The 22,770-nt window shown below is 35.7% G+C and overlaps 1 protein-coding gene across 4 annotated transcripts in view; it reads left to right on the plus strand.

The window, feature by feature from the left end:
- Hr78 (Hormone-receptor-like in 78) overlaps window positions 1–22,770 on the plus strand; it is a 65,131-nt gene that overhangs the window by 24,253 nt on the left and 18,108 nt on the right. For 2 of the 4 annotated variants that reach the window (XM_071586570.1, XM_071586572.1), the window contains exons 5-8: window positions 487–732; window positions 9,858–10,036; window positions 12,721–12,947; window positions 20,515–20,683. In XM_071586570.1, coding sequence (XP_071442671.1) covers window positions 487–732; window positions 9,858–10,036; window positions 12,721–12,947; window positions 20,515–20,683 — 821 coding nt within the window. The remainder of the gene's footprint in view (window positions 1–486; window positions 733–9,857; window positions 10,037–12,720; window positions 12,948–20,514; window positions 20,684–22,770) is intronic. The other 2 variants (XM_071586571.1, XM_071586573.1) reach the window with 2 other exon arrangements.

A 22,770-nucleotide genomic window follows, 5' to 3' on the forward strand; every position in this document is an offset into this window, starting at 1 on the left:
TGGACCATGGACCTGTGGTTTTCCCGACTGCTGAGCAGCCGGACACAACCAGGAGGATGTCTTAATGTTACAATTTTCTGTTCTTTTTGGTATGGTTCCTTATCATGAATGACTCTCTAATACTATATTCTAGATTGGGGTGTGCCGATTGGTGTGCAGTTTTTACAGATTTATGTTTAAAAATATAAATATTTTCATTAGCTTATCTTTTATGTATTTTTATCATCGTTCTTTTATTAAATATGGCTTAGAAAAAATGGGGACCATGTTCAGTAATTTCAACTTCATGGCTTTAGTGCATTGGTATTTTGATGGGAGGATATTATGGTATAAATTGATGCCCATGTCCATTAAATGACACCAATCATGCTATAAGTAATGCCTACAATTGTTATAGGAGTTGTAGAATACAGGTTATTTAGCCATGTACACTAGTACCTAGTGCTCTGAGACTGAATGTGAAACAGACACGAGAAACATTCAAAGCTCCCCATGTTCTAGCCGTCCAACATGAACGGAAGCCAATCACTGAAAAAAGGGACTATTCGATGGCAACGGGTGGCAATACCCATGGCAGTGGCAGTCCGGCAGCGGTGTATTCGCCCTCTCAAGGGAACAAGATCTTCATCCGGAAGGACCTGGGCGTGGAAGCACATTCTCAAGGCTGGCCTTCATCATTCACTTTGGCAGATCTTGGACTCATGGGACATGCTGCTCTGGGTAAATCTGGGTGTATGTGTTCATTTTTTAATTTTAACCCTTCACTGATACCCACCTTGGATGCAGAGTTCTGATTTTTCACCTAGCCACTCGATGAGTATTTATCTATTGGCTTGCTGACTTAAATATTTCTCGAGTGGGAACATCATGAAAATGGGCACTTAGTGTGCTGCTGGACAAGGTGGCCATGTCTCCATCATTTTGTTAGACTCTTGAGTATTAGTTTGAATTCTAATCTGGTGGGGTTAACAATGAACCTCTGTAAATTAGCAAGTTGAAAATTTTGCTATGGAGTAAACTAGTGAAAATGGCCATCGAGAGGGAATACCCAGTAATTGGGACTTGTTTTGTTTTAAAATTAGAACCTATTGCTATTGAATGGTATGCAGGCCAATATTAATAGATATCCATATGAAGATCGAGTATAAAATATTTTTCAAATTCTTTATAATTTAGGTTTCTGTGGTTGTTGGAATGTATTATGGGATATCATAATGTGTTGAAATTCAGTAGATACTATAACTCACTTCTACTTTGTTGTCTCAGGCGTAACCTGAAGATGACGTTCAACGTCGAAACCTGGGTCGTTTTTTTAAATAAAGTGTGTGGAATTGCAAAGTCAATTATTTCATTACATTTCAATATCACTTCCACTTAACACATGGTCTGTTTGACCCATAACCAATATGCTCATTGCTATTTACGTGGGAATGCACGGGAAAAAATTGTCTCCATGATTTCAATGATTTTAAATTTACGTATGAACTCAACCCCCTTTTCCAATGAATGGCCATTTTTATATTATGCGTATTTTGTATTTTCTTTTATTGTGCATCCTTCTATTTGTCTTTTTATAGTTTTGACTGTATTTTTCAGTTTTGACATTTATATCGACTTTTTTTTATTCAAGACCTCAGAAATTGCCTTGAGCTAGCCATTCCCATTGCTATTACGATTCCTGTATGAATTTTAATCTCTTATGGAAATCTTTTTGTAATGATGCTAACTTATCAAAGTAAGGAATGGAATTGTTTCCTCTTTCCAAGTTTCTCTTGGAAGACTATTTGTTTGTGTGTTCATTCTAAGTGGAAATTCTCTTGGTCTGCCTTCAGTCTTTCCCCAGGGTCTGGGATCAAATTATGCTAAAGTAATATTTGTGTTCGGTTGAAATAAGTGTATAAATCATTAGCAGTAGTGACTTTTTTAAATTCTAATGTAAATTGCATAATGCATTTTGCTCTTTTACCTTGTCTTTGTGTAAGTTTCTCTTTCAATTTTTCTCCACTCTGTGTCAATTGTGAAGTGTCAATAACCTCCATTCGCAATGATATTAATGCTGAGATATCTTCCTATGATCCCTTTAGATCTGACTCTTCAGTTGTCATTTTTTATTTATAATTTTATTTCAGTGAAACCTTATTATTCTCTGATTGTGATCTATTCAAAATATCACATGGTTCAAATTTAGCAGTAGTCCCCGACCAAAAGCGTGAAACTTGTGTGCGTGTTAGTGCAATCAGAATGAAGTCTAAATGATGATATTTGTTGCCATTCCTCGACTTGCTCGCCTATTTTTGGTTTTGAAATGGTCCCTGAGAAATTACAAGCGATGAAGACTGTTTGTGCTGCTCCTCATGAAGGCATCGCCTTTCTGCTCTTCATTATTTTGCATATAACCTCCGTTTGCCAAACACATCTTCATTTTGATTGGTCAGCTGCCAACATGAAATAATTGTGGGTCATTCAATGAATCCTTAGGAAATAATAGAAAAACAAATTAGTTTTCATTTTTTATTTCAACAGAATCTCCTCTCAGCTTCGTGCTTTTTTCCCAGCATTGCTCCTACCTTTTTAAGCCATTCCAAAAGTCTGATTTTGAAAGGTCTTCAAAATTGGTATCTGTGTTGATGATGACCTTGTTTGATGTGAATCGTTGTCTGCTGAGCTATTTTTTTCAAGTTGGTAAATAAAAGAAGCCATAGAGAGACAAATCTTTTGAAAAATGGATGCTGTAATAATTGGTACTCTTAATTCCTTGCTTTTCCCATTTAAAACTGCACGGATGTGCACCTGGGTATTTTCTTGATGGAAGAGAATTTTTTTAATGCCAAATGATGGCGTATAGTTCTTGATTTCTTTGCTCAACCGATGTAATGATGACGTATAATACTCTCCATTAATCGTTTGTCCTTTGCAAAATTAATTGATGTAGGTGATTCCACGGGTTTCCCAAAAAACCATGGCCATCACCTTCTCAGCTGATTTCACTGTGTTCACCTTCTTCAGAGCCTGATTGCCAATAAAAACCCAATGATTTATAATTCTTTTCTCTGTAGAATATTATTGTATCCATGTTTGTCCACAGTTATGTATTGGAACGGAAACTCATCAGGACTGCAATGGAAAATCATCAAACCAGCCTCTGAAATGTCTGCATGATTGCAGTTATTCTCAACTGAGAGCATTAATGGCTCTCATCTTGCTGGGATTTGTGTCCAACCCAACTTTTCATGCAAAATTGACAAATCTATACCTTGTGATTTTCCTGTGGCATCCACTATTTTACGAACTTTGATTCATCTATTATTCAAAATCATACCATGAATTTTGCCACAATCATTTAGAAGGAAGTCACTCTTACTGGATGTCCTAAACAATATTCGTCTTTTGTGGATTTACATCCACGTTTAAAGCCATATACTCAATTGCAAACAGTCACAAACACAGGAGCAGATGTGCCAACCAACTTCAACCAACTCTGCTTTGAACTCTTTCGGTGTTTTCAATGTTTCCTTTTTTGTAAATAACAAAAGTTAGTTGCTTCATGGGACAAAGAAAATGTAGCCACATCATGGCTATAGCTGAAACTTCAACAGCAGTCCAGTGAGAGATGAGGCTTATTAAAAGCAAACTTCTCCCGATACTATGAGTGCAATATCTTGAATTTTCTAATGACTTATTAAAGGGCCCACGTATGAAATGGCTTCAGCATCTTAACATTGAAACTAAAATTTGCAGTAAATTTTTATTTATGCTTTTGGTGTGTAATGTTGATCGCATTTCAAATTGGTCAAAATAATCAATAGTTATTTCCAGAAAGGGTTCCATGTGGGAAGGGACAATTTTTTTACTGGTTTTTCTTTAACACATGAGTTATGGGAAAATTTACCCGGAACTGTGACAAAGTATAAGGAATACTTGCAGCAAACTGAAAGAAAAATTCATTGTAGAGGAAATAAAATATTATATAAGTGGTGGATTTTATTTTTTTTAAGGCAAGGGAAAAAGTTATCAAAGAAATACTGTTCTACTGCTTTCCATAACAGTAACCCCTATAAACATAGAAAGAAAAAGGCATGGTAGAAATAAAGACATAGTAAGGCCACAAATAATTGATTTTTATGATAGCTCCGTGGTAGTGATCGACTCAATGGTGTTTTCATATTTGGATGAAAGGCATAGCATAAAACTTTAGGAGGAGGTTGTATTTGCGCAATTTCTCTTTTGGTGCTCAGTTTATTTGTCATGTGCAAGGGGAATAATCCCATGAAAATTATGTTGAGACTTCAGTTCATACGCAGTATTATCAAGGCTCCGGAGTCTGTAGTGGCTTGGGAATAAGAGGGGGGCAAATCTCAGTGGGCAGGAGGATACAAAGCTGGATTGCTGAAACTTCCAGGCCAGAAAGAAAAATTGTTATGTTTGTAGTGTAGTTTGTCACTAGATCTGTCTGGCAAAAGACTGGACACCCTGTCATGAAGAGGTCATCTGGTAAGATTCTCCCTGGCGGCTACATTATGCAGAGGCTCGCAAAATGCATATAATTCCCTTGTTTTTGGGTCCATATTTGCTTTGAGTTAAAATTTATTGTAACAATAGTAATAGGAATAGAAAATTTAAATAAAAATATTTTTTTACTAAATATATTGTTTATGATTATAATATTGCAGGATTTAGGTTTATAGTTCAAGTGAATTTGACAAAGAGCTAGTCTAGCATTTTTGATAATATAAGAAAACTGCGAGCTCATATTTCAAAAATGGCATCACAATATTTTCTTGAATACGATTTCAGCTACATTTTATCTAAATACCCTTGGCATTTATTGTGACTTAGAAAAGGCTGCTCTAAGGGAGTTAATGCAAGGCTCGGCCCTTGAGGAGGGAAAAATTTATAGCCAGACCTATGCCAATCATATGATGATGATCTAACTGGTGAATATATGCTATTGGGTTCAAATGGATAAGGTAGGTATAAGAGATGGTTCCTCCAAGAGGAAGTGAGCCTCTTGGAGGTATGGTAAATGGTGTGGGCAGAATCGGCAAATTTTGTCATTGAAAGAGGCGAATTTTTTACGATTGAATGATTTTGTCTTTGAATTTCTTCAGGTATTGTAGGTGGAGGTCATATTCACCAACAACATAGGGATGAAGTAACTTCAAAACCCTTCGGTGACAGCCACCTAAATGCTTCCAAATTAATTGAGAGACTGAAAGGGTTGGCATTTCACTGACCTGGGTTTCCCTCATGCTCTAGATGAAGTATGTATGTTTGGAGCAAAATTGTAGCATTGATTTAATATCCAGCAATGGGCAAGATCTGAGTGGATGAACCACTACAAGTATATATTTCTAATTTTCTAGTTGGGGTCCATAAGTTCTATCCTTATTTTAGTATATTAATTAAAATGTTTTGTTTTTATTATTGGTGCATAAGTAAGTAAATAAATAAATTAAGTAAGTAAGTAAGTAAGTAAATTCAATAGGAAGTAGTTGTGCTCTGAATATGCAAGTATAAGGCTATGAAAGAAAAGGTTATACATTTCAAAGTCTTCACATCACATCTTGTTCCAAGATGTGATGCTTAACCTTGACTATAACCTTAATCCTCACTAATGATATAACATTTTCATGATAAAAAAACCCAGTGTAATTACCAAGATCGGCACCTGAATTTTTTTTACATATTATAATGAAAAATCATGCAGCATCAGACTAATCCTATTATTTTTTCTTGGTTGATGTCGTTGTACCTATTACGAAAAAAAGCCCCTCTAATGACTTCTATCTTGAGAGTTATAGGAATCAGCTAATAACTTTGTTGAAATCACCATTGATGGTATTGAGAAGTTGATATAGCAAGTCATTTTTAGGAATTGAGTTCTCTGTAAACTGAGATTCCACTCCATATTGAATACTAATCATTTGGGGAAACCAGAGATGAAGGGAAAAGCCCTATGGAGGCCAATGTTGCATGCACACTATGTTATGAAGAAATTTTTTACTTTCAATTAAAAAGGACAATCCGTTGTTCATAAATGTTATAGTGTTTCGTGTGTGAAGTTCAATATTATTCCCCATTTCTGCAAATGATTAGTCCCCTCTCTCTAGTCTTCTGCTATACTCTCTGCTCTGGATGGAATGTTGCCATCTTGTATCAGTTAAAATTGACATAACCTCTTCAGCTAGCTGTCAGTAATTTAAAATATTCATGAGAAGCTCCTAGAGGTTTTCTGCCGTGTGCTAATTTCAGGAAATGGAGACTGATAATGGTACTCACCACAGAGGAGTGTTCAGATAATGTACACTTAGAATGACATAATGATGATTGGCTACGGGAATCTATCCTAATATTGGTTGTCACCCCGACTTCGCCCAGTCAAGGATTATTTATGTGTTCTTAGTTGGTAATTTCTTTTCTGGACTCTCAAAGAAATTTCTAGCACAATTTTACCTCCAAATGACTTATAATCTCAAATTGGAGGAAAGGGGCTTAAGGTGGTAGTAGTAGTAGTATTTAGGGGAGGCGACTGGCAGCTGAGGTCATTGCGCTTGGGGGCTTAAGGTATGCAACCAAATTATTGCTCCCTTCATTTTCCATAGCACAAAAAGAAGGCCATCGATGCATATCATTTCTGCAATCAACTTTATCCGTTTCATTCCCTGTCGACTTGAATGTAGCTCAGAGTTGCTCTATATGAATTCATTTATAGTTGACTCTGCACGTGAAAATGTCAAAAAATACGACTTAAATGGGGAGAATGCACAAATGCTTCAAAAGCAGTGAGGTAGGAGGCAATTTCACTTCGCTGTGTGTCAAAAATGAGGACATGCCCTGTTTATTTTACCGTAGTTCTACCATGTGCCATACTGGTTTTGCTGCCTTTTGGTGTTGGCCAAAAGGCAGCAAAGATAAATAAAAAAATAAAATACTGAATAAAATAATTAAAAATAAAATGTAACTTTTAAATATGAATGCTTATTGTAATTTTGAATAAATTTATTCTTTAACATTTTGTTCTTTTAGTGTTTGGTTTTGCCTTGCACTAAATGAGGCTATTCTGAAGCTGTTGCACTTAGAATTTGAAATTAAAACTCCAAGGTTCAATGAAAAATTTTATCTGGGTCCGGTTTTGGTTACATGCTCGTCAGTATCTATAAATATCCGCCAGATCCAATCATACAGTTCCTATTATTATCCCTTTTATCAGATCTATTGTCACGTCTTAAGACAATGAATGAATTAATGTTTGCATAAATAAATGAGAGCTAACTGCTGAATAACTGCTGGATTTCTTTTGTAATTTTCAGTTGCAATCATGCAGTACATGGCTGATGGAGTTCTCTATTCTATTTTAATGATACCATCAAAAGTTAAAATGTACATCTACATGTGCAATTTGTTAATATTGCTGAAATATTGAAGAATAATAAAGTTGATACTTTTTTATCTCGCTACATGAGTTGGTTAGTTGCAGTTGAATTCTGTGAGATTTTAGTGAAGGCCACAGGCTTCTATGGAAGAACATAATAAGCATAGTTAATCTGCTGTTGAAAAATATATGATTCTGTTTTAGTATTTGTTTGCTGTTTTTAATTTAATTTGAATAATTTTTTAATGGAAATGAATGATTTGTAATTTTCACATATCTCTCGCACTTAAGGTTCATAAGAAAACTTTCGCATACATAATCATTTGCAAACAATTATTACTCCTTGTTCTGTCTGCTGAAATAGTGAAAGCATTGTTTAGTGGTGAGGCAAAGTGCCAAATCTTCTGTACCCTGCTGCATAATTATTCAATCTTAGGAGATTGCCTAAAATCAAAACAACTGTTATTTTTTTCTTTAGAATTCTCAGAACATTGATTTGGAATTTCTTAACTTAGAGAACAAAACGATTATTGAACAAATTCATTTTGATAACTCCAGTAAACCATGTCTATGTCAAATTATGCTAAGGTTCAGCAAAATCATATGTTACCCATCTTAGACTTTTGAGGTCACTGTTACCCCATGGTAACAATCTTCTAGTTTTACCCATGGTTAATGTAGGTACAGTAAGTATAAACACCTTATCATTTCCAATTATTTGTCCAGGAACCTTGGATACACTTCGTGAAGCTTCCATATTTTCTCATAAAACTCTTAAGAATGGGTCCATTATTTTATCTTTCTTATAGACCTGATCTAACTAACATCATGTGCTATTTATCGGTGCTTGCAGGATTTCCCTAAATAGTCCCAAGATGCTTCCAGCACTTATTATATTACTTTTAATCATCCCTTCTCTCAAACTGTCATAACTGTTCATTACTTGGAGTGAAGTATTCTTCATGATAGTAAATGACTAGTTATTATGTTGAGTCGTGTATGTCATTGGCACCCATGCCTACACTAAGTATTTGTTTATGCATGTGCCAACAGTGAATGGCTTCTTCATATCTTCCATCCTTCAATGCCTTATAATTTTCCTGCCTGGCCATTTTCTCTAAATATAAATCCAATGAAATAGTTGAATGGTAATTAAATGTGATAGATTAATTGGTCCTAGCCTTTTTTTTTTGATGAGATAGTGTGCCCTTGTGGTATTGATCTCCCAGCAGGAACCTATACATCCAGTTACTGAAGAAAATTCTTTGTCTGATACTCAAAGTTAAGTGTTCCTTTACTGCTCAGCTTTTTAGGGGCTATAGTCAAAAGCAGCTGTAGTGTTTCTGATGGGAGATCCCATAATCATTGAGTATGTGTATGGGGCCAGTCACGAATTACTTCGAAAGAATTACCCTGTTATATAAAATAGTTGTTGAATCTGTGAAGTGTGGCATTTTGATGAGCGTATAATTTATTTTCTATGGAGCAATATGTAGTTATAATTTAAAATGATTAACATATCAATTATTAATTCATTGTGGAAATTTTATATTTATTTTCAACCGCATTCGCAGAAACTTGCATGCAAAATGTATTTTTCAGCAATGTACAGGATTGCCGCCTCTTGCAATACTGTGATAAAGCACTCATCATGCAGGTAGACATTTTCTGAATTCTGAGGGTTTACTGTGTTTCGATTGTTTTCCAACTGTTATGAAATAGTGAAAGTGGCCACACAAGCAATTTACTAGCCACGAAACCTCTAGCAAATCTTAATCAAGACATTATTGTTAAATATTCAATGACTTATACAAGCATTCTACTGTAATAAGTACATTTTTCTGGGGAATCGCAGGCAACACAAGGATAGGAACTAGTCCGCATACCTTGAATGTGTAAATTTCACATATCATACAGGCCATAGGACAAGGTGAGCTCTACTCTCACGTATCACACTAATGTGCGGGTGGATTACTTGGGTGTTAATAAGGAGAAGATGTATCACCTTGTGGCCCAGTGCTAAATTGAATTTCATTGATATCTGTCAACTGAAGAATAATGAAAACATAATATTCTTGTTAAGATCAGTTTACTGTCATGTACCTCTGATAATGTTAGCCGACACTTCAACATTGTCAGAATATTTTCACAGAGTAACAAGATATCCATTCTGAAAAGGGTATTTTTGACAATATTATTTACTTTTGCTCTCTGGATGTGTCTGTTAGGCCATTTGGCCTTGGATTTGGAGGAGCAACTCCTGGCTTACCATCAAGGGCCGAACCACCCAAGTTCGCAACACCCTCAACCAAGGGAGGACTCGAGCACATGACCCTTGGGTTGGCAGCCTAGCCTAACTTGGCTGACTGACCACATATGCAGATAAGGCTCACCATGCCATAGCCGAAACATATAGAATGTCGTTTGATCTCTTTCATCAGAAATGAGTTGCATGAGAAATGAATGGATTTTGGTGTGTTTTCAGGTGGTGGGGATTCAGGGATACAGCGACATGCCTCCCCCAGCCAGGGAAGTATTGAGGAAGAGGGATCCACTGACAGTTTTCCCACCAATGGAGAGCTCAGCGATGCTCTCACCTTAGCTCGTGATAAGAGCCTCATCTCTCGTGCCTTGGATACAATGGCTAAGGTAGTTGGTGATGTTGTAAGTTTCCCAAGAGGTTATCTTGTTTATTTTTGCAAGCTTTCTACCTGCATTTTATAAGCTGTAGCAACATGAACAAATATCTATCATGAAATCTAAATTTAATGGTAATAGAATAATTTGCATATGCCTTCTTAATAAATTCTAGTATTTTTCATATAAATTGTAACAATTTTTAATGATAAAGGCTAATGCATGTCATAGTAAGTTTGGCTGTGATAGAACTTTTCATATGTTCCCTATGACATTTGTTGGTGTTGTAATGTATAGCATCAGTTTGCATGGTATTTTCTCACGAGTGTAGTCCAGTCAGAAGAACAGTTCTGACGTATTTAGTGGCTTGATTGGTTGTACTCTTTGGAAGTTGAGCATCATATTGGCATTTTCTTGAAAGGTGAATAATGAACTAACAAAATTCTTATTCAGCAACATCTGAAATAATTTCATGTACCCTTTGTTATCATGTTTTTTTTAAATTGAGATATTTATGCAGTCTTGGGTCTTTGAGAGTTGGACTGCCTGCATGGTGATGCAATTAAATGTATGAATAGTCCTGCCCTGATAGAGGGCAGCCCCAGATGTAAGCCCACCCCTGCAGTTTACCATTGCCAACTTGCATTTAATCCGAAAACATTATTCGATTTCATCTTTGAGGGCACATGTAATGGCATAAATGCATGAATAAAATAATTAATGTCATAGCTTTGCCTAGCTTAATGTCATCCTCTTTCCATGTTCTCATGTAATTCTAATGTTTTCAATGTCTTACAATAATCAGCATAGCCTATGCGTTAATTTGATTCTGTAAACAAGTGTGTTATGAGCCCTCGGCTCATTCAAAAGCAGTTTTATTATTATTGTTCAAGCACCTCTCTTATACTCAATTATTTTCCAGTGTCTTTCTGGTCTTTTCAGTTGTGTCACAGTTTTTAAGTGATGGTATAATTTCTTAGAAAAGGTCTATATTTACAATATCAGAATTCAAAACAGTTAAATCCATCATTGAATTAACAGTAAACATCTGCTAAATTAGCAATCGAAATCTTAATAGAAACTGGGACTTGTATTCATTAAAAACTATTAATTAATGTATAATCAAAAGATTTACTTAAAATTTTATGGAAAATCGTGTTTATTATTATATGGAAAGGTTATGAGGTTTTCCAGAAAGAAAAAGGCTAAGTTAAATGTTAACAATAGGAGGGTAAAAACTAAAGCAGGTGGAAGAGTTTATGTATCTTGAAGTGTTTTCATCAAAATGGTCGAAGTAGAAGAGACACATTGCATGGGGTGTAGAAGCTTTCACAATGCGGAGAGAACTGATGTCAGGATGTTGAATAGGGATGTTAAGAAAAGGCTTGTTAAAATTTAGATATGGAGCGTGGTTATGATTGGCGCAGAAACATGATCATTGAAGCAGGATGATAGGCATTGATGGGAGGCTTTTGAAATGTGGATGTGGGAAAAGTTTGGGGAAGGTGAAGTGGGCAAATGGGAAAACAAATGAGGAAGTGCCGGGGGAAAACTAATGAGGAAGTGCTGGGTGTGGTGGGGGAGGAGGGAATCGTTGAGAGAAATGAAAAGCAGGCAGGAAAGATGGGTGCAGACAATTCTCATTTGCAGTGGAATGTTGAAGACTGTGATAGAGGAAATAAGGATAGGCAAGGTGTAGAGGAGTAGGAAAATGATAGGATATTGAACTAAATTAAGGGAGCTAAAAGTATTCCAAATTGAAGAACAAGTAAATGAAATGTGAGGCATCGGGTGTTTCTTGTAAGGCAATGCTAAGACATGTAGGGTTGTTAAGGGTGTCCATCCAAAACATACCTTAAATGGTAGACTATGAAGTAATAGTTGTTCTAATCAGGATAAATTTTTGTCTTAGTGGGAATAAAAAGACTTGGCATTAGCTATTATTTATCAAAAAGTCCTCCCTGGGTGAGAAAACTGAGAGTGGATGCAGGGTGCTGATTTATGCTCTTCTTAAATTTACCCCATGATGACAGGAAAATATTGGTAGAAAAAATAGTTTTAGAAAGTAAATGCCTGTTGAAATCACTTTGTACCATGAACAGCACTAGAAACATTTTTAAAAGTTCTTTTGCTTTGAATCTGGAAATTTCAGAGCCCAATTTTTCAGTCCCTGAATTGTTAAATGATGAGGTTTTACTGAAATAGTAAGACTTGACCCCTTCGAAATACTCTCTACAACACATGTTGATACAAATTGAAACATGTTTTGAGATAGAATTGAATATAAGGGTGGAATTACCATGAAGTGAGCACCTTGGGAAGGGAGTGACTGATGGTGGGTAGAAGTAATGTTTTGCAGTGGGCAGCGTTAGTGTTGCTTAGATAACTCGGGTGTTATATTTTACCTCTAACCTCCTTCTCCATGGCTTTAACTTCATTGAGCCCTCTTGGGCCATGAAGTTGGTGAACTGTTTTGTTAACGTAAGGAATCAAATTTGTATGCAGCATTTTTCCTTGCTAATTAATAAATGTGTTAGTAATGGAAAAATAATCCTGGGATTCAGGATAATCAACCTTTGACCTTTCATTGGAGCTGATTTCGATTGTTAAGGTTTGTTTTGCTGTGGAGTATTCATCCATGAATTTCTGATATTGCTAAATTAAAGATTATATTATTTAAGCTCTCTACAGATTTTTTCCCTCTCTTTCAGAACCTCAATGGAGGTGAATCATTAGGTATAGGCGTGGACTATGACAATGAGACAATTTTTGAGTTGGAAGGACCAATCCTGATGGATCAGCACGTTAGCTTTAATCTTCAGACACCCAGCCCCATGCCAGCCTACCTCAATGTGCACTACATTTGTGAGAGTGCTTCACGATTACTGTTTCTATCAGTTCATTGGGCACGGAGCATCCCAGCTTTTCAGCTTCTCAGGTAAATAATATATTTTGAGGACTGGATAAGTATCTGAGAGTTCCATTCAGAAATCTGGCAGATATCTCTACGGAACTGCCTGTCATCAATGCAGATGATTTTAAAAATTAGGCCGAAATCTTCGCTGAATGGAAGTGGTTGATTTTCGACATAAATATTTTGTGCATGGTATTGCATCAGGAATATTTGAAGGCATGATTATATGTTTTTACTTTCGATTTCTGTGTTACTCAAAATGTTCCCTTGTATGTTTTTGTTCACTGCTTCACAAACCAAAAATCAATGCTCCTCATTACTGCTCGCTGTGATTACCCTCTGGAGTAAGCCAAGTGTTCTGTATGAGTTACAGAAACTCTTCTAATGAATGAGGGCTCTCCAGAAGTTCATTCTCTGCTCAAGGTAAATAGGTCAGAGGTCATCAACTCAGGAGAGCAGAAAGGCTTAGGTAGAATGTACCCCACGTTGAGACGTATTCTTAAGTTGCATTCTCAGTCCAATGAAGACCAACTGACGGTGAGGAAAAAGATAAGCGCACTCGTATAATCATCTTCCTTATTTTTAGAGTGCTGATGACAAACCCTCTGACCCCTCTGATATTTTTACCATGCCGGCTGTGAATTTTGAGGTGAGGTTGTGGTTCACTCAACCAGCAAACCATGAAATGGACCAAATTTTAAATCTGAAGTACAAAGAATACTTTCATGAGGAATAATCACTCCTGAGAAACTGTTTCCCAAGATTAATTACACTAACCAGAAATTTAATGGAATTGTAAGTTGATATCGATTTTATTGCTTATGAAGAGCCTGGTGTTGATGTGAAGGAAATTATTCTGTGGGAGAGGATAATTGTGAGGCATCTGGTGATATCTAATGTCTGTTATGTCCATGACATCGAGGACATTCTTTTCTGTGTTTTGAAATTTGTTATTTCTGTTCTAAAAGAAGTAAATTTTGAAGAAGCTGCATACAGTCGTAGTGACTATCGGATTGGCTCTTTTCCTGCATTGTTTTGTGGAGATATTTCAGATATTGCTAAATGGAACACATAATTATTTTCATCCAAGTTGCAATGGCATATAGGTCCACCTTAACCAAATGTGAGAACATTTTTTTTTAATTTTTGGTAATGCTTTTACAAATTGGACCCTGTGCCAGAGACATGACTTAGAATGTTGGTTCACATTTGAGTGAATTCATACTCTCTTCTTTAGTACTTAAATGTGATCCCACTGCTTTCTTCATATTTCATGATTGTTTCATCAGCCTAGTACCTGGCACAAGTTACCATTGTTTTGACTGGAACCCAGAATAAGAAAAAACAAATGAAATAACCTCAGTTCCTAATTTGAGTATTGCAAGTGTTAGTGACAAATAACTGCAGTGTAGTAGACTAAATTATGGCTGACCCAAGAGACTCCTAGAGCTGCAATCCATCCGGAGAACTGGGGATTTTTTAATGAAAGAAGAATACTCTGTATTTTCCATGCACATTTTATTTGGTATTACTAGTTTCTGCTCATAGGCATCATTCTCAACTACCCGAGGATGATGCCTATGCATTGAAACTAGTAGTACCAAATAAAAAAGTGTGGAAAATACCAAGTATTATTCTTTCATTCAAGATGAATTTCCATGTAATCAAGTCTGATACCATTGAGGGTGTTTGGAATTTTATTTTGGTCCGGAATATTGGGAGTAATCAAGGAATTTATAGAAAAGAACCCTGGAAGAATTGTTCTAGATTCTTATGTTTTTATCTTGTTTGAAAAGCTTGTCTTAAATATAACGGACGAAGACAGGCCAATAGATTTTGGAGTTCATCCGACTTAATTCTAATGAAATCATGACAGAGATTAGCTTGCATTAATTGAGTTGTAATCAGGAATGGAAAACTACAGGGTCTTCACCATAATATCATAACATTGGGAATAAAACTTTTATCTTTATAGTTTCAAGTTTGGAATATGTTCTAATTGCTTTTGAATAGATCATTTAGTGCCTATTCTTTCCTTTGTTAAAAGAAGCAAAGGTACCGTAATGTATAGGGATGTATTTCATTTGTACGGATGGACTGATTTCTTGCATGTAAGCGTATGCTGGATTGGTTGTCCTATAGACGACATAGAGAAATAAATCACTAAGGAGCCTAGTGTTAACCATTACAAATAATAAATGTATATAGCCAAATGTATATGAACAAATTTGGTCTAATTTAGTTTTTGCTATTCATGCAATATGCTGGAAAAGTATGTAGAACATTGATTGGAATGAAGTAAAAGTATTGCACTTTTTCACGAATCAAAAGATTTCTTGATATCCTTTTCAGCTCAATGAGCCATCTTTATGCATCAGACCGTCCTTCAATCTGACCCCAAGACCTTTTAGAGTCTTTTACCTGAAAGGGCCCAATGGGCTTCGTGCACATTGTAATAATCATTCATTTGGTGGAAAAATGCGGTATTTTAAAATGTTCATTATGGATTCTTTCTGTTAATTACCTCTGTCTTGAAATAATGATCCATAAGTCACTTTTACTTTCATGCAGTGCAATTGTTTTACTTTCAAGTAAAACTGTTAGGGAAGGTATCGAGGAACATGGTTTTTGGTCAAAACCTGTAAAAGTGAGTGGAAGTTGAAATGAGAAATAGTTAGCATCTCAATAGTTCATTGTGCTTAGTTCAGTACGTATTGCCTGTTCAAATCCAATGTGGATGTACATCCTATTCCATGACTAATCGGTGGTAGGTTAACTGCCATTTAAGTGCCAAAGTCGGTGTGGGCGACGCTGATGATATTTTTAAAAAATACTGGCATTACTCCGGGTAACTATTTTCTTGATGGCTATGGGTGTAAATAACAATTAAAAAAATCTTTATTTATGCTTCATTATTGTCTTGTGTACCTCATTATATAAGTTTTATTAACTTTTCCCAAATTATTATAAATAATATTTTTTACAGATATTTCATGAAATCTGCATTTTTTAAAAAATAGCCTGGCAATTTTTGCATAAAATCATGCAGAATGCAGGGCACTTGGGTTAATGAGAGTGTACAGTTTTGATTACATTTCAGGCAACTCATAGTCGTGAGCATTCGAATAATAATGTCACATATATGGGGGTTTTAAACCATGACAGATTGCATTTCAGTTAAAATGTGTTCGAATCCACTGATCTAATCAATGGAATATCTTGGAGAAAAGAACTAGTGTGGTGGAAATTCAAATGGTAATGTATTTCTCACAATGTAGAACATTCCATGCTGGTATTTTCATGGTTGCCTGAGGAGACTCTGGATGAACATCTAAACTTGGCCCAGAATTTTTGAATGAAATGACTCAAATTTAATGTTTGGATTGGGTTATTTCAGAGCTGCATCCCTGAGAATGCAAATAAATTTTGGGCATATCATATGGATTCAGCATTGGTTTTATCTTTTGGTTCTTCTATGGACATGGTTGTATTATGAGTCTGGCATCATGTTCTTCTTGTCACAATGAAGATGCTTGAAAGTTGATCCCATTACTCAAGTGGATTGCATGTTTGCTGGCTGCCTCGCAGTTCGTGAGGCTGTGTCCTGACTCAGTCATGGACCTTTTAGTTATCCTGCAATGAAATTCTGGTCGGGTGTGAAATGATCTTAGCTCTTGTAGTAACTCAAAATACCCAATTACTGCCGTGGTAATTGTAGTGATGACATTCATCAATTATAGTAATATAATAATCCTTGGAGGAGCCCTCTTTTTAGTCATATTCTAATGCTTAATCCTAAGTAGAAAGATGGATAAATATGTGACAAAATTATGTAAATACAGTGAAACCCCATGTTTGCATTATAGAAATTCAAAATTTCCCCCAATTCACAACATTTTCATCACATCCCACTCAATTTCCTATATTTCGAATATATTTGCACCCCATATTTACAAGATTTCATTTTCAGTTTTCTCGCTATATATCATACATAGTTGAAATTAAGAGAGATGAAAATTATGTTGACTCAAACGCATTGAAGCGTGAAAAATGCAAGAACTGATGACTAACAGCTGGGATCATTTTCACTGCCTTGACACAACAAGGAAATGTTCCGTGGGGAAGTGTTATTTGACCTCTTCTATTCCTTCTTTACGTTGATCACATCAACTCAGTGGTTGTGGTTAGGTGCGTTTATTTGTTGAAGACGCATTGGTTTACCGAGATGTCCATTATCCTGAGAATTAAGTAGCCTTAGTAGATGACCTAAATGCTATGTATCATTGGTGCAGCAATTTGCAGTGAGAATTATACTTAAAAAGTGCCCAGTGATAAATTTTGGTATTAATAGCAATTCTTTCCTGAATGCCTCCTGGATAGATAGATAGATAGTGGTCTTTATTTGGGCGAAATTGAGACCAAATGGTCCCTTCTTCCATTTAACCCATCGTCATATACATATTATATTAGCCATTTAAACTTACAGTTACATTCAAATCTAAACATAAACACATAGAGATAGACATAAATTCATTAATCCAAATTTGCACATCGAAAAGAAAAAAGTATATACATATATATAGACAGACACATACACATACATACACATACACACACATACACATACACACACATGTATACCTATATGCATACACATACATACACATATACATACATATCCACACACACATACATATACACACATAAAACATACATACATGCATTCATACACATGCATAAATACATACATAAGTACGCACATACACACCCATACATACATACATATACATATATAAATTAAGAATACTCCTTCAAATACTCAAATTAAATGACAGTGAAGATAGAGTACAATAAAATGAGGAAAGTCTAAGCAAAGAATGAGGTTTGTGGGAAAAGCTAGGGAGAGCGTGGCATTGCTCAACTAGTAAAAACCCACGCAGGAAAAACACCCACGAAGAGAAGGGGGGTGTGAAAAACCTGCGAAAACCCTATTAATTAGAGGAAAGATACATGTACATTGTAACAATCATTTTTACAGAGTATACATATTATTAAGTTACTGAAATTGAATTGGAGAAATTAAATACATTGACAACACATGCGGAGTAATGAGAAGCGTGATGTTTCTAAAAATAATGATGCAAACTCCTACCGCTTGAGATGACAAAACAAAAAGCAGGGTAAAAAACAAAGTAGACACAGTGATCTGTATAACAGCTGAGTGGAATGACGGAGGGTATACTGGTTAAGTTAAGTACCTGAGGAAAATGAACTTGTGAAGTGCTCTTCTAAATGTTGTTGTTGATGAAGAGTTTTTTATGTCATCTGGGAGAGAGTTCCACAGACGGCATGCTGTCCTGGATGAGGAATACCAAAATAGAAATTGGAGACTAGATTAAATACTTCAGCGTAACCCTCACTTATGACCTTTCCTCGGTGAAAATGGGTTATTAGCCCCATTGTACTACGGTATGAGAAATCATGTAAATAAAATTGGAGGGATTAAGTGTAGAAGAGATTGTTTGAAAAATTTTAAATTTCCCCACGAGCGATAGAGGATCAGAATTTAACGTTGTCCAAACTCACAAGGAGGGAAAAGTATTTTGGGTCAGTAGTCTGGTGTGTAATCTCCCCGTGCCACTCACACTAGCAGTGGAGTGCAGGGCTCTATGTGAATAAATATATAAAAAATTATAATAATTATAAACTAAATGATAATCTATAATAAAAAATATTGAAATTTGCATCATCACATCAGAACCACTCTGAATCAATGATAATTATATTTTCTTCCAGCAACTTGGGCAACTGCTGGCACTAGTCGAATGGCAAGGTAGCTCAAATCCCCATTTTTTCAGTTTTCCTTCAATTACTCGGGAACATAAATTGTATGCCCCTTGGCAATGGAAAGATGAAGTGGAAAAAGACCATTTTCAATTGAGACCAAAATAAAAATTTTGGAGCAAGTTGATCCTCATGATGGAATCAGTATTGATCTGGTGGAACATCAAAGGTTGCAGGCCTCTACATAAAATACAATAGTAAAAATTCCGATTCCATTCTGAAACATACAAACCAGGGCGGACATTTGTCTAAAAAGAGAAAATATGTCAAGAATTCCAAGCATGAAGAATTACTGAAAGAGTGGTTTCTAAGTGACAAATCTTAAAATATCCGTGTGTACATCATCATAAGGGGAAAAGTATTGTACATCGCTACAAGATGGGGAGTTGAAGATTTACCAGCATCCAACCGTTGGTGGCATAGGTTTAAAAATAGGTACTCTCTTGTACGCAAGGCTGTTTGTGTGAAAGTAAAAGTTTTAATGTTGAGAATGCAACTCTGGGGGAAGGTGTCAAAATTTAATTAATTTCTTGAAGGCTTTCACCCTAAATATGTTTTCCGTGCTGACAAGACATGGTTATATTTTAATTTGATATTAGCAAAAACACTGTTCTTCAGAGGGTGACGATATCATGAAGGGTGCTGAGTAAAAAAGTCTTACAGTCTTATTGATCACAAATGCTGATGTAAATGAGAAGCGCCAGCCGCTAGTGGCTCTTGTCCTGTTTGGGAAAGTGCTTGGGAAATGTAGTTGCAATTTTTACCCACAACTTGTATGTACTACTTGTGAGTTCCAACTATTGGATTTCGGTATAATTCACTCATTTAATGTGGATTATCTAAGAAAGATAGTAATGGTATTCATATCTCTGCATGATTATGGTAGGAATATAAATGCAATCAAGTAGAATATACTGGATGCTTTACTCTGCACGCCACATGTGATTCTTTGTTGATGGGCTGGAAGGGATATGCTGCATATTATAGGCTGCAATAATAGTTATTTTAAAAATATATTTTTACCTTGATTATATCATATGAGTAGCTGCATATAATAAGTTATATGCCTTAAAGCAATTCTCCTACCCATCATCTTAAAACTACCTAGTTGTATGAAATTATATGAGCAATTTCAACTGTTGAACTTTGTCAAAAATATCTTGAGTGGCTTAGCAGAATATGATGGAATAAATGTTAGATACGAAAGTGAAACCAAGCCATAGTTCTCACCATATGCATAATATAATGCTTTTCTGCCTAATTAGGATACTGCAATTTTATTCCTCAATTTGGAAATCTGACTCTCTCAGTAAAGGAGCACATTTTTAAGTAAGCCAAAAACAAAGTGTACATTGCCTTACCGAGAATTGTGGACGCTTAATCAGTGAAGAGTGATGGAAATATAATGCAAAGCATGTATGATTTTGCAGGACACTTGATATGATTTTGCAGGACATTTCCATTTGTTTTGTTTTCCTTTTTTATGAAATAATTATTTGATCCATTCGCATACAAGTCAAATCTTTGGAGAAAATAGAAAGTCGTATTTCATATTGTGTTCCTTTGTCTGTGCAATACATCACCAGTTTCGCCTTAATGTTACTGGTGTCAGCACGTAATTTTGGATATTTTTAGGCACATTTATTCCACTATACACGTTCATTTTACATTTAGTGATTTCTATATGCAGTGTAGTTTTAATAAATTGCATCTATGATGGTCACTAATTTTGCTGTTTCTTTTACAGCCCTGAGACCCAAGTTGGACTCGTAAGGAGTTGTTGGGCTGAACTTTTTGCACTTGGAATGGCCCAGTGTTCACAAGTTCTTTCACTTACATGCATATTGTCGGCTATTATTAATCATCTCCAAGCATCGGTTGCCCAGGAGAAGATTTCGGCTTTGAGGGTGAAGCAGGTACAGATACCATGCTTAATTTTATGCTTCCATTAAAGCTTGGGGTTCTGATGTTCCACTTCAAATCTGAGATACAGTTAAACACAAATTGAGATCAAGCTCTTACCTACTGCTGGAAATAACGTTTGAAATTTTTGCTTTTGTGCATTGATATTATTTTATTGAATTTTGTTTTTCTAATAACATAATTGGCAAAGCACAGTCTTATGTAAAACACTATCAGATTTATTAACAAGGCAGAATTTATTTCTCGTGTAGCTGAGAATCTGATCTGGAACGCTTTAATTCCACAATATCAGTCTCTCTGTAGGAGGGGATGTTTACCCTGAAATTTGAAATTCCCATTCCTCTAAACAATGATAATATTTATTTATATTTTCTTAGAAATAACTCCAAATAAATTGACTGGCTTGGAGAAGATCATTTCTGAAACATGCCTCAAGTCCATGTAATTACAATGTTACAATTTTTCAAGGAAAATGAGAAATAAAACAGTGTTGATAGGATTCAAGGCAAAATTGTAAAGAAAATTCAATCATTGCATTGGAGCTCTATGTTAATCATTTAAGCCTATAAGCTTGAATGTATTTATTCCTGATTAATTTGTCTTTTTTATTATGTTGTACGTATGTAACAATTTTAATACTTCTTTTTGATGCACCAATTGGAAAAGTAAATGCAGTTTGTTGTGTTTCAATTTTTCATTTCATTCTATTATTTACAGCGATATCAGGGAGTCATAAGGTAATAGTGTCATTATTTGTATGATTTCAAATAACAAAATGTGCAAAATGAAGGGAAGAATATGTCCCTAACCTTGAGTGAATCTGAAAAATTTTGTGAGTCATTTGGCTTTTGTTGTGAATGTGGTTAGGCACTTTGAATTTTGGGTGGCTATATTTTCTTATAAAATCTTTTCTTGGAGTCAAGTGGTCTTATTGTATAAATTTCCACTACGCCATTCAGGAAGCAGAGAATTTTTGTCTGTGCACTACTTTAGTAGAACTTCTAGTAGCACTGCTAGATATAGGAGCGAGATTTTTTGCCACCGAAGAAGTTGTGTCCTATTGATCGACTACTTGCCAAGAAGTTAGACCGTAAATGCAGCAAGCTACCTGAGGTGCTTCACCGGCTCTGCTATGCCTTAAGAAACAAGCAGCATGCCCTACTGTCCACCAGGGTCTTCCTTCTTCATGGCAATGCATGTCCGCACTCCTCCGCATTGACGCAAGACTTGCTTCAGCAGTTTAATTGGGAGATTTTTGAGCATGCACCATACAGCTCAGGCTTGGCAACTGGTGGTCACCACCTTTGTCCAATGCTGAAAGAGTTTTTAGGCTGACACCTTGAAAATGACGACTCACTGAAAATGGCTGTTACTAACTGGTTCAAAAACTTGCTGTGATCCAAATACAAAGCAGGGATACAAAAGCTTGACAGCCCTATGATGTGTTCAAATTGGAATGGGCATTCCACAGAAAAGTATCTCATGACTAACTTAAGCTGTAAAAAAATTTGTTCCAATATCTCTCCTGATAAAGAGTGCAGAAAATTACTTTCTTTACTATCTTGAAGGACCCTAGCATTTCAATCTTGTACATTTCATTTGTTTGCGAGAAATTTAGTCATTTGCTTCTAAACCCGTTTCATTTCTGATAAAAAATGGGAAGTTTTGGTTGCCAATATTTCAACAATTATAAGAGCCTTTGATTCTCAAAACCTTGGATGGGACTGTGTTAGTGGGTGTAGGGGGTTGGGTGGGATTTTAACATTCAGATTTTGGGGCGCAGTGTAGGCTCAAAGAACCTATCGGAATGCAAGCATCCTTATCAGAAATTTTCCTATGTACCATTTTTTGTATTCTTTTTGTTTCTTTGATTGCACAAAAAGAGGAAATCCAAGTATTATGATCAGTTGGTGCAGTATTTATTATTTTTGCTATCTTCAAATATATTGACAACAGCGAAAACAATGTCACTTGTTTCCTTCATTCAGTTACCCAACTAGCATGACTATGGTTGGCAACAATGCAACATTGTGTTGTCATGATCCAAACAAACATGACTTTGGGGTTCTCCCAGTGCATT

The sequence above is a fragment of the Hetaerina americana genome, unplaced genomic scaffold, assembly GCF_022747635.1.
Source record: "Hetaerina americana unplaced genomic scaffold, ioHetAmer1.1.p SCAF_23, whole genome shotgun sequence".
In the NCBI taxonomy this organism is placed as follows: Eukaryota; Metazoa; Arthropoda; class Insecta; order Odonata; family Calopterygidae; genus Hetaerina; species Hetaerina americana.